Genomic DNA, 12,447 nt, shown 5'->3' on the forward strand with positions numbered 1-12,447 from the left:
GGATGGCAATCGTTGGCCTGAGCGCTCTTCAGCAATTTTATAGAAGTAGAAAGGAAGTTGAAGTGGAAGAATTCTTTGTGATGGCCCACTGCAATCTTTAGGTGTTAACATTTTTTTTAGTTAAAAAAAAACAGGTGTTTCGGGTTTTTATTTATTCGATTTGTATTGATTTACAACATTGGAATGATGAAGAAGACCCCTGATGAGGTCCTCCCCGGAAGACAAAACGTTGGGCCATCGCAAAGAATTCTTCAACTTCATTTCTACTTCTATAAAATTGCTAAAAACCGCTTAGGCCAATCCATTGTCATTAGATTTTTAAAATAATATAATATATATTATATTACAAGATTACTTTAAAAATTGGATGGCAATCGTTGGCCTGAGCGCTCTTCAGCAATTTTATAGAAGTAGAAAGGAAGTTGAAGTGGAAGAATTCTTTGTGATGGCCCACTGCAATCTTTAGGTGTTAACATTTTTTTTAGTTAAAAAAAAACAGGTGTTTCGGGTTTTTATTTATTCGATTTGTATTGATTTACAACATTGGAATGATGAAGAAGACCCCTGATGAGGTCCTCCCCGGAAGACAAAACGTTGGGCCATCGCAAAGAATTCTTCAACTTCATTTCTACTTCTATAAAATTGCTAAAAACCGCTTAGGCCAATCCATTGTCATTAGATTTTTAAAATAATATAATATATATTATATTACAAGATTACTTTAAAAATCGGATGGCAATCGTTGGCCTGAGCGCTCTTCAGCAATTTTATAGAAGTAGAAATGAAGTTGAAGTGGAAGAATTCTTTGCGATGGCCCAATGTAATCTGTGTGTGTTAACATTTTTATTTAAATAAAAAAAACAGGTGTTTCCGGTTATAATTTATTCGATTTGTATTGATTTAGAACATTGGAATGATGAAGAAGCCCCTGATGAGGTCTTCCTCGGAAGACGAAACGTTAGGCGATCGCAAAGAATTCTTCAACTTCAACTTCGTTTCTACTTCTATAAAATTTCTGAAGACTGCTTAGGCCAACCCATTGTCATCAGATTTTTAAAATAATTACAATGGTCAAAAAATACTCAATAAGATTATTTTTTAAACAAAAATTATTGCTTGGAATTCTCTGAATTTTTTTTTAGATACCAAAAAAATACGTAACAGCTCATAATATAATATATATTATATTACAAGGCCCTAAAACAATATATCGAGACGAGGGATCCACTGGGGTTGGAAAAATGAATTATTGACACAGGATTTTGAAAACGCATCTGTTTTACGTGGCGCGAGAAGAATAATGAGTACAAGCCGGAAGGGAGGGTTTTCATCCAGGAATTGTGCAGTTGGTTCGAGTGGACAGAAAGGTGATGCTGTGTAGTGCGGGGGATTGGGGTGGAGTGAAGTGGGCGAAATAGGCGCGAGCCACTCGGCTTTGTGCTAGACAAGTAGTCCTTAGCCCTTGGTGTATACCTCCCCCCCACAGGAGCAGTGAAATGTTGACCCAGTTAATAGCCTTGTATTTGATTTGACTACTGTTGTTGGGGGAGGGCTATTGGTTGTTGAGGTAAATTACATGGGTGACTTGTATTATTTTTTTCATTTCGATTCCGATCTCCAGTAAAATATTTTCCATCAGAAAGAAAGAAAAATGAATGATGATTGATTGTTATTAATCTATTAATCACCTGTGGGATCTACAATGACGTCACTACCCCGCGATGAACGCTGGACCAATCGCAGGGGACGTTTGAGCCGATCTAACGGAATTTCTGCGCGCGCAACCATAAACTAGTGCACCCCAGGGTCGCCCCAACCAATGAACAACTCCGAATAGGGGTTTGTGAAGTGACGACCGAAAAGAAAGCTCTCAGAAGCGACAGATTCTTAATTAATCATTATATGTCTCTCCCATTACATCAACATTTGCACAAAATACAGTACTTTGTGACTAGACTGAGTAAAGCACAGAGGATAATCAAAAGAGAAAAAACAAGAGAGTAAATAACAATAACTCACTCGCTCGAACACTCGACAGTAACCTTTTGACACAAATGGTTACCCTTACGCGTTTCAGCTCGTTATTCGTCTTTTTCGATTCGTTAATTTTGCCCTCTCCGTGGCATTTTCCACGCCGCTGGGCACAAAGGGAGAAATGGCTAAAAAGAATTTACGTCAGTTGTACTTACCCAGCGCCGGCCAATTATTTATTCAAAACGTAATAAAAAAAATAATGAAACGAGACAAAGGGCCACGTCTCCATCATTTATTTATTTACTTATTTTCCAGTTTCTTTTGAATCTAATGGGAGTGTCAAATCTTGCGGAAATATCACCTGCGCAAACGTTTATGTACGTGCCCTTCAGGGGTATTACGGGGATATGTATCCAAACATTTGGACATCCTTTGAGGGCAGTATGAAAGAAAACGGCTCATACGGTACTTGACGGTGAAAAGACCGAATCAAGCCTGCACCCATTGCCCACCACAAATTGTGGAAAACATTTTTAGAAGTTTCTTTCCGGGATTTTCTCTCGGTTTAACTGTTTAACTCTTCGAGAGACCCGATTTTTTAAAGCCTCAAAAAAAAAGTACCGAGAGAGGATGAAGAAACCTGATGGATAGCTTGAAAAATTTGTTCGTTTTTAGAAGCTGGATGAAGTGAAATTATTCCACCGCCATCTTGCTTGGATATGGCCATCAAAGATGGCGGCGCCTCCACCTCGCATTTTTAAACGTCTTTTAAAATTATTTATCCTCTGCAGATCACCTTCAACTCGATTCATCCGATTTTTGCAGAGTGAACAAATTTTCTAAGCTATCTTTCTTATTTTTCCATCCTCTTTTGGTTGAGAATTCATGACGTAACGTTTTCCACGCATTTCGTAGTTACAGAAGGACCTCCACTATAACCTCCACTAAAATTATAATGATTTAATTAATTGAGGAACCTGACAGGGTCACCTTGAAGTGACCTTCAACACTCCTTAACCTGAGTTTTTCATTCCAATTCCAGTGGAAACTACTCGGGTAATGGTTCTTACTCGGTCGAAGGGTAGTTGATATTCAGATATATTCGCAAATCGGGGGGGAGAACGTATAAAAATAATATTGACTGAGATAACAAAGGCTACATTAGAGGGATAGAGGCCATTCAGCGAGAAAAATGAACAAGCTCGACGTTATTTTATTCAGATCGAATACCTTCTTTCGATATCGGGGAATTAACCATATCATGCTGAATATTTCGATGCCGGAATACACATATGAAGGGGTAAAAGGGCCTAAGTCACCGTATGTCTTCAAAAAATATTTAGAACTGCTTGAAAACGACGATTTCGTTATTTCTATTCGATTCTAAAATATTTTTTCCGCGAACTAATCTTCATATAAACCGAATTCCCATTCTTTTCTTAAGTTATTTTACGAAAATTACTCTATAAACACCTCAGAAGCCGCGAGATGTGGAAAGAAATGTCGACGAACATTTTATAAGTCATAAAATTCCCGACAAACAATTTTTTTTCAAAATTTTTTAATAATCAACGCTTGCTAATGCTTCCACCCTAGATATTTTCAGCGATTAATACTTAAGGTGTTTCGCCTGTAGGTCACAGGGGGGTGAAACGGAAGGGGAGCCTTATTGTTCTCGAGCCCTGATTCAATCGCTGAGCACGAAATTTTCCAATTTTCAAGTAACTATTTAAGTGTGCATTTGAACATTTTTTGAATATTGATTTTATTCATCAGATTGATTGATTTTTTTCTCATCACCTACGGGTGTCAAATAATTTTTATTGGATGTTTTTCTAATTATTGAAATAATATTAAAATGCGTCTCGAGTTGGTAAACCTGTCGAGTGTTTTCTCTCTCTCAGTTCCATGGTCCAACCCATACCTTTCCCAAGATGCTCACTGACATTCGAATCACGCGCCTGCGCGTGAGGGCGTGATTGCCCCGAAACTCATAATTTTTCGAATCATTTGTTCAAATAACTTTCTTATGAAATCTGAAAAAAATCTGTAACTTATACGTGTTCTCAAGAACGATTTAATTTATCACCCACTAGTTTTTCCTCAATAGTTCATTATTTTTTGGGTGCCATGGAAATTTCCCTAATTGAGAGTGAGGTAACCCCGGAGGTTATAGCTGGAGGGCTTACAAAAACACCCAAATTTCATTATTTCTTTTCTTGACACTGACATCCGAAAAAAATGCGCAAGAATTCTCAATGACGCAGCAAACTCAGAATTTTCTCTCGTGAATTTTCCTATTTGTTTTCATTATTTTGACTTTTCAGGAGAAACACCTTAAGGGGAAACGGAACCCCTGGGTTTATATGAATCTTTAGAATTATGTTTTCTCCTGCAATTATTATTTTTTAGTCATTAAACTACTTCATTGACCCAACAATGCGATAATCGAGTCGATAAAGTAATTTCATAGATAGAAATTGATAATTGTAGGAGAAAACACAATTCTAAGATTTGATGTAGACAGAGGGGTCCCGTCTCCCCTTAAATGAAACACTGGATCAGTTAAAATTTGTTTTGAAGTTCGAGAAAATGTCGTGAGAATGAAAAAAAATTGGGCAATTGGAAAATTGTACATTACGAACTTTTGGTTTTTACTATTTAATTAATGAGTGAAAAATCAGTAACAATCAAGTAACTGTCATCAGTCAATCGTCTTCATCACTCACCCCTTCGCCTCCACAACCATCGAACCATCTCCTCAAGACGAACGAATCCCCCACGTGTATTAATCCCTCGTCCCTCGAATCTCCAACATTTCGTCACACATCACTTCACATTGTCAACAAAATTCATTATTAAACTTCACCAGTGGCATTTGTCCTTCTCCAACATCGCGAGGCAGTCGAACTCTCCGAAACCATGAGCCCAACGCCATACAGCATCTAAACAAGACACTAACCCCAAAACACGAAAAATCGCGACATTATCGACTCAGGAAAAAATTCCTCCCAATTCCTACCTTGCCTACATCCCACGAGCATTCAATTTAGGTTAGTTCGTCGTGTTATTTTTATACCGCCTCCGCACACCTCAGAACCCCCTAAACAATTAAAAAAATCATCAAACCACTTCACTGCACCTCCACATGCCTGATTAAACCTAGAATAAGTGCCCCATAAATTCAGTGAGAAATGTCGTTCCTCGCGCGGACGAGGATGTTCGCCAGAAGCTGTGACTTCATAGTGCAGACGTCGGGAGTGAACAAACTGACTCCCAATGTAATTGTCAATCACATCAGAATAAAGGTAATAATAGTAAAAAAAAATCCTCGAAGTTAACTGATGATTGGAGATGATGAGAGGAAAACAGTCTCCTTCAGTCATCAATATCTCCGGAACAAACGATGCGATTTGGCCGAGTCTGTGCTCATTTTGAAGCCTAAGAAAATACCTTCAAAATGAAATGAAAATCGTGAAGTTTCACTCAGCCGATTTCGAGTTATTGTTGATTGAAACTGTTGATTAAAGGGATTCCCTTCGGTGTTACAACTCAGACTTCAAAGCACTGAAGAATCTCACGTTAAAACGATCTACGAGGGGACGCTGACCAAGAAAATGAAGGGCGTGAAGATCTTCTCGTTGTCCACCTCCCTCGCGAGTATCCTGATGCAGCCGTACCTCCTGCCGAAGGTTCTGGCTACTGACAGCACAATTGCTCTCGTTGGTGTTGCCCTCACGACTGGATTCTTCAGTGTCGGGACTCCTTTTCTGCTCAATCTCATCACGAGAAAATATGTCACCAGGATGACGTATGATGAAAAGAGGGATGTCTATATCGCCACTGTTTACAATATTTTTGTTAGAAAGAGACAGGTAAGGCATTGATTAATGAAAAATGATAAAAGAATAGCAAAACTGATTTTTGAAGGTGTAAGGGATTTTTTAAATTATCCCATTAAGGAGTCGATTTAGGAAGAAATGTCAAATAGCATTTTTTGTTGGAAATTTAATTCTCTACAAGAAGTATCTATTGACTTTTCACCGTAAATCCACTCGTTTTTGAGATAAATAAAGAATCGTCAGAAATTAAATTTCAGTTTTTTATGCCATTGATTTTTGCTCTGGGGGACTTTGTAATTATCTCCGCGAGGAGTCGATTTAGGAGGAAATGTCAAATAGCATTTTTTGTTGGAAATTTAATTTTCTACAAAAACTTTCTTATGAGATTTCTTCGTAAATTCACTCGTTCAGGAGATAAATGCAATTATCAGAAATGAAAAAATTTGTTTTTTACGCAATGAATTTTATTCTCCAGATTGAATTCACTCCGGACGACGTGTCAAAGCCAGGAATGCGTGAGATGTTAACAACCTGCTACGTACACAACACTCCCCTCTTCTTTGACTTTCAAAGCTTCACAGAGATCGCCCACTACAATAGAATTCTCGGCTACGACAAGCCCATGGACTTCCAGTTAAATGAGCCAGAAGCCCTCAAATCTGTGCCCTGTGACAAGCCAAAGAAAGATTGAATATAACTAGTTCACAATTCAACATCGACTCCACTATTTTATCCCAAAAACATCTCTTTATTCTTACCCTAATATCTCTAATTACAAAATATTTACAGTGAATTGATTCATTTGTTCGCAGAATTTGTCGAAATGAAGTAGAGATCACAGCACGTGGCTTCAACTGATTAAAAAATGTTGATGAATATTCTGGAGACATTTTGTCTGAATCCAGGCACAATTTCATATTTTTACACATGATTTGTCCTTTCGTTATTCGTGGTGATGATGATTTCAAAAAATAAGGGGTCTCAACTGTGGTGAAATGGCCTCGTGAGTGAAAAAATTCAAGCTGGGAGGAGATCGAAATCGTCAGAGACGTGAACGATGGGCACATGGAGATCGTCGATTTGAGGAGTTGCTTTAAACTCGCAGAGACCAACTTCCTTCAGCTTCCACTCCCAGTCCATTCGTTGAACTGCGTGGAGGGACTCTGCTTCGTTGTGATGCCTGAGCAGCATTGCTTCCTGCAAAATTATCATTATCGTTATTTTTTTCTAATTGATGATTGCACTCTGAAAACTATTGATCACATTTTGATTTCTTCCACCAAGAAATTCGATGGAAAATATTTCTCTTTTCAAACTGTCAGATTAAAAAGAATAAAAAGCACGTATTTCTATTCTTTTTCATCGTTCAGTTTGAAAATATAAATATTTTTCTTAATAATAAGGATTTGTAAATAAATGTCTCTTACTTTCTCTCAAAATAAATTTCTCATTTAATCTTGTAGTTTAAAGAGAGAAAAGAAGAGCCAAAAAAATCCGTAATTAGAATTTTGAAAAAAAAAATTAATTACTATTCCCATTTTTTTTAATCTATTGGTCTTTAAAGATTATTTATCCCACTTTCAATGGTTCCTTCGACTTAAAGAATCGATCAAAAATGAATTTTGTTGTAAAAAAAAATGCAGCTGTTGAGAAGAAAAATGGAATCACATTTTGATCCATTCCAGCAAAAAATTCGATGGAAAATATTTCTCTTTTCAAACTGTCAGATTAAAAAGAATAAAAAGCACGTATTTCTATTCTTTTTCATCGTTCAGTTTGAAAATATAAATATTTTTCTTAATAATAAGGATTTGTAAATAAATGTCTCTTACTTTCTCTCAAAATAAATTTCTCATTTAATCTTGTAGTTTAAAGAGAGAAAAGAAGAGCCAAAAAAATCCGCAATTAGAATTTTGAAAAAAAAAAATTAATTACTATTCCTATTTTTTTAAATCTATTGGTCTTTAAAGATTATTTATCCCCCTTTAAAGAATCGATAAAAAATTAATTTTGCTATAAAAAAATGGAGTTGCTGAGAAAAAAATGGAATGAAAAAAATTTTTAAATACATCTCCTCACCTTGATTTTCTCCCACTTGTCATCAACATCCTGCAGCCAGCTGAGGAAGAGTCTCCCATTGTACCTGCTCCTCTGATTCCTGTCCTTCTCCTCCTGCTCAGGAGTGATAACATTGTAAACCTCCTCGTCCTTCAGAATAGTGCAGACAGAGAAAGGCAGAATCTGATTGGCAAGTGCCCTCGCGGCCCTCCCATGAACCCTCAGGATCTCCTGCTCCACCGAGAGCACCAGCTTCTCCTTCTCCACGACATGCTGCATCCTCAGCCTGTACCTGTGATAAAAAAAATTTGAGCCATTGAGCCATATTTCGTTGCTGTCGAAAGCATAAAAATTATTCACGTTTGAGACTTTCAACTGTCGATTTTATTGGCCCAAACAGGACTTGTTTGACAACGAGTTTGTTTTTCTCTCAGTGATAGCCCAATTTTTCCATCACATACCTCTCCTTCTCCTGCTCGACATACAACTCCTTCATGGGCCCCTGCAGGCTCCCCGGAGGATTGACATTGGGCTCCTTATTGGCATTCCCCGCCAGCACATACGTGCACCTGTTCATCAGATAGTCCTTGAAGCCCTGCGGGGGTTTAGGCTGCACAGGAAACAGTCCCTTCCTCCTCCTCTCGATCTGCTTCCTGATATTCAAGAACAGCTGATAGCAATTGGTGATGGGTTGATCGTGTGGATGTACCTCAGTGCCAGCATTGGCAGTCTCGCTGGCTTCATTGGAGGCAGCCACCGCCTGCTGAGCCTCCTTGCTTGGCTTCATCTTCCTCTTCCTGGGGTGGAGCTCCACCGGAGCAGCAGTCGACACACTGGCATTGGCATTGGACGACCCAGAGGAGTTCTCAGAGCTCTCTGAGCCCTCCTTCGTGCTCTTCCCATTCCCCTCGCTCTTCTCTGACTTTTCAGAGTTGGCAGTCGCCTTGGGGGCAGCAGCCGCCGGCTCTGAGGCGCTTTTTGCTGGCTCCGCTGGGCCTTCAGTGGCGGGCGGCTGAGGGGATGTGTTGTTTGATCGATCAGCTGCTGGGAGAGGAGACGAGTTCGAGTAGCTGCCGTTTCCTGATTGATTCGAGTTGGAGTCCTTCGAGTTCGAGGATCCATTGCCATTGCCCCTGTGAGAGATTCAAAATGAGGATTATTTTTTACATGTCTCAAGTCAGTCGTAAATTTACCATTTTCCGATCATTTCTGACTTAAAACAAAGCTATCTCAAAATTCGCGTCAAGACTAGGCTATTTTTTCTTCACATTCTTCACGATTTTTTCCGAGATTTCAGTAAAATTATGAATAATGCCGAAACGGGAAATGGAAAATTCAATGAACATTAGTATGGAATTGTTAAAAAATTCGATTTTAATCGATGGGCCCTGGGGTTGGGAGCTTGGGGTACCACTGCCCACCAAACAATTTGCAATCACTCTCTGCTTTCAGAATTTATTTATGTTTATATGTCCCCGTTAGCCTGCGTCACATGACCCGTCATATGACGGTCACATGACGAGGCGTTCATGACGGCTGTCACAATTCCCCCTCCCCCTTCTGTGACCGTCACAACTTGTCAAGAAAAAATGACAGTCATTTTTCATCCATATAGATGAAACTTTATTTTTTTCTCGGTCAATTTTCAGTTGAATTCCTTTTGTATTGGCCTAATCCGCATTTTGAAATGGAAATCACGATTTTTTTCCATCCATATAGATAAAACTATTCTGTTTTATTCACGACTGTCACAAATTGGAAATTAGTTATGACCGTCATTATGCAACTATATAGATGGTTTGACAACAATTTGGTTACAAATGATTGTCACAAATCATTTCATTTCATTTGGTTTCAAATTCAGTAGCGAAGCGGTAAACCGGGTTAAGTTGTTTTTTACTATTGGCTAGTTTTTGACGAATATCTCGGAATCTAAAAGAGATAGAAAGATTTTTGTCATGACCTTTTTTGTAGAGCCAATAGAGCGGTCTAAAAAAAGTCATGAGAAAAATTTTGCTATCTCTCTTAGATTCCGAGATATTCAGCAAAAACTGGCTAATAGTTAAAATCGACTTAACTCGGTTTACCGTTTCACTACTGAATTAATCATTTCATTTCATTTGGTTTCAAATGATTTGTGACAATCATTTGTAGTTGGAAAATTTGTGCGTTACATGACCGTCACAAGACCGTCATTTTTGGTCATATGACGCGATCTAAAAAATGACAGTCATTTTTCATCCATATAGATGAAACTTTATTTTTTTCTCGGTCAATTTTCAGTTGAATTCCTTTTGTATTGGCCTAATCCGCATTTTGAAATGGAAATCACCATTTTTTTCCATCCATATAGATGAAACTATTCTGTTTTATTCACGACTGTCACAAATTGGAAATTAGTTATGACCGTCATTATGCAACTATATAGATGGTTTGACAACAATTTGGTTACAAATGATTGTCACAAATCATTTCATTTCATTTGGTTTCAAATTCAGTAGCGAAGCGGTAAACCGGGTTAAGTCGTTTTTTACTATTGGCTAGTTTTTGACGAATATCTCGGAATCTAAAAGAGATAGAAAGATTTTTGTCATGACCTTTTTTGTAGAGCCAATAGAGCGGTCTAAAAAAAGTCATGAGAAAAATTTTGCTATCTCTCTTAGATTCCGAGATATTCAGCAAAAACTGGCTAATAGTTAAAATCGACTTAACTCGGTTTACCGCTTCACTACTGAATTAATCATTTCATTTCATTTGGTTTCAAATGATTTGTGACAATCATTTGTAGTTGGAAAATTTGTGCGTTACATGACCGTCACAGGACCGTCATTTTTGGTCATATGACGCGATCTAAAAAATTACGGTCATTTTGCATCTCTAGTGACGTAATCTACGTGTAAATGACAAAAATCCCTACCTGTGAGCGCTTCTGAGGACCCTCTGGTGGTGGGTGGACCTCTCCTCGCTGTGAATAGCCCCTGAGAAGTCCTTCTTCTCCTCTGACTTTGATGAGGCTGAGGCTTCTGTGGGGCTCGTCGTCCCCGATGTCGACTGCGTCTGGTCCTTGTCGGTGGAGTCGTTGGAGTTGGAACTGGCCACCACGTAGGGCAGCTGGTGGCCCCTGGTCGAGGGGTTCTTGCCGTTTCTCGTTTGCTCCTGCTCAGTTGTCTGGGGAATGACGATTTTCAGGGGTGGCACCTTCGGGGCTGACGAGGAGTCCGAGCTCTTGGGGCGATCGTCCTCACTGTCTGACTCTGGAGCTGGGGTGCTGGTCTTCGTGGGTGGGGTTGTCAGGGGCTTGGGGCTGCTCGCTGATATCGAACTTGGACTCTTGCGATCCGACGGGGTCGACGACTGTTGGGGCTTCCCTGGAGGGACTGCACCCTGTTTTCCGGTCTTGGGGCACTGTTCAACAATAGATGAGGCTGTTACGACTGAGGCGAGCTTGTCTGACTAGAAACAACGAAGTAAATGACATGCAGGCGGGTGGATGCTGATAAGGGGAGGGGGAGGGGGAGGCTTACGGAGGAAAATAGTTTTTTTACGGTTTTGCGAATTTATTCATCATCACTGTCGACTTTGATTACGTCTTTAAAACTCTCTCTGATCGTCAAATCCAAGATATTTCTATTCTACACTGAGAGAAAAACAAACACGTTGTCAAACAAGTCTTGTTTGGGGCAACAAAATCGCTAGTTGAAAATTGCCAAAAAACGAATTTGTTTGGGCAATTTTGAGGGGGAGGGGAGGCTTATGGAGGAAAATAGTTTTTTTATGGTTTTTCGAATTTATTCCTCTTCACTGTCGACTTTGATTACGCCTTTAAAACTCTCTCTGATCGTCAAATCCAAGATATTTCTATTCTACACTGAGAGAAAAACAAACACGTCGTCAAACAAGTCTTGTTTGGGGCAACAAAATCGCTAGTTGAAAATTGCTAAAAAACGAATTTGTTTGGCTCGAATTTGAAAGGCTCGAATATGAATAATTGCTCTGCATTCGACAGCAACGAAATATTTGGCTCAAGAGGCGGTTAATTCACACCCGACGCTGCCTCTTCAGGATGAAAATATCTCATACAGAGGAAAATTTATCAACAAATATTTTATCCCTCAGTTATTAGATTGCTATCATATCATTATTATTGTTTCATTTNTACACTGAGAGAAAAACAAACACGTTGTCAAACAAGTCTTGTTTGGGGCAACAAAATCGCTTGTTGAAAATTGCCAAAAAACGAATTTGTTTGGGCAATTTTGAGGGGGAGGGGAGGCTTATGGAGGAAAATAGTTTTTTTATGGTTTTTCGAATTTATTCATCTTCACTGTCGACTTTGATTACGTCTTTAAAACTCTCTCTGATCGTCAAATCCAAGATATTTCTATTCTACACTGAGAGAAAAACAAACACGTTGTCAAACAAGTCTTGTTTGGGGCAACAAAATCGCTTGTTGAAAATTGCCAAAAAACGAATTTGTTTGGACAATTTTGAGGGGGAGGGGAGGCTTATGGAGGAAAATAGTTTTTTTATGGTTTTTCGAATTTATTCCTCTTCACTGTCGACTTTGATTACG

At 38.9% G+C, this 12,447-nt stretch overlaps 2 protein-coding genes across 6 annotated transcripts in view; one reads left to right on the plus strand and one right to left on the minus strand.

Annotated features, from left to right (window-relative positions):
- The first annotated feature begins 5,010 nt into the window (after positions 1–5,010).
- LOC107041348 (transmembrane protein 70 homolog, mitochondrial) lies at positions 5,011–6,529 on the plus strand. Its single transcript, XM_015261863.1, has 3 exons — positions 5,011–5,282; positions 5,505–5,849; positions 6,292–6,529. The coding sequence occupies exons 1-3, from the start codon at positions 5,169–5,171 to the stop codon at positions 6,505–6,507; spliced, it is 675 nt and encodes a 224-aa protein (XP_015117349.1). The 5' UTR covers positions 5,011–5,168; the 3' UTR covers positions 6,508–6,529.
- Positions 6,530–6,543: 14 nt separating this feature from the next.
- The window catches only part of LOC107041346 (ankyrin repeat domain-containing protein 12), a 21,449-nt gene continuing 15,545 nt past the window's right edge, over positions 6,544–12,447 (minus strand). For 4 of the 5 annotated variants that reach the window (XM_015261859.1, XM_015261860.1, XM_015261858.1 and 1 more), the window contains 4 exons: positions 10,792–11,327; positions 8,336–9,007; positions 7,896–8,166; positions 6,544–7,013 (listed from right to left, as the gene is read on the minus strand). In XM_015261859.1, coding sequence (XP_015117345.1) covers positions 6,834–7,013; positions 7,896–8,166; positions 8,336–9,007; positions 10,792–11,327 — 1,659 coding nt within the window. In that variant the 3' untranslated portion in view covers positions 6,544–6,833. The remainder of the gene's footprint in view (positions 7,014–7,895; positions 8,167–8,335; positions 9,008–10,791; positions 11,328–12,447) is intronic. The other variant, XM_015261861.1, reaches the window with a different exon arrangement.

Source organism: Diachasma alloeum, unplaced genomic scaffold (assembly GCF_001412515.2).
Source record: "Diachasma alloeum isolate Michigan unplaced genomic scaffold, Dall2.0 Dall_scaffold_00362, whole genome shotgun sequence".
In the NCBI taxonomy this organism is placed as follows: domain Eukaryota; kingdom Metazoa; phylum Arthropoda; class Insecta; order Hymenoptera; family Braconidae; genus Diachasma; species Diachasma alloeum.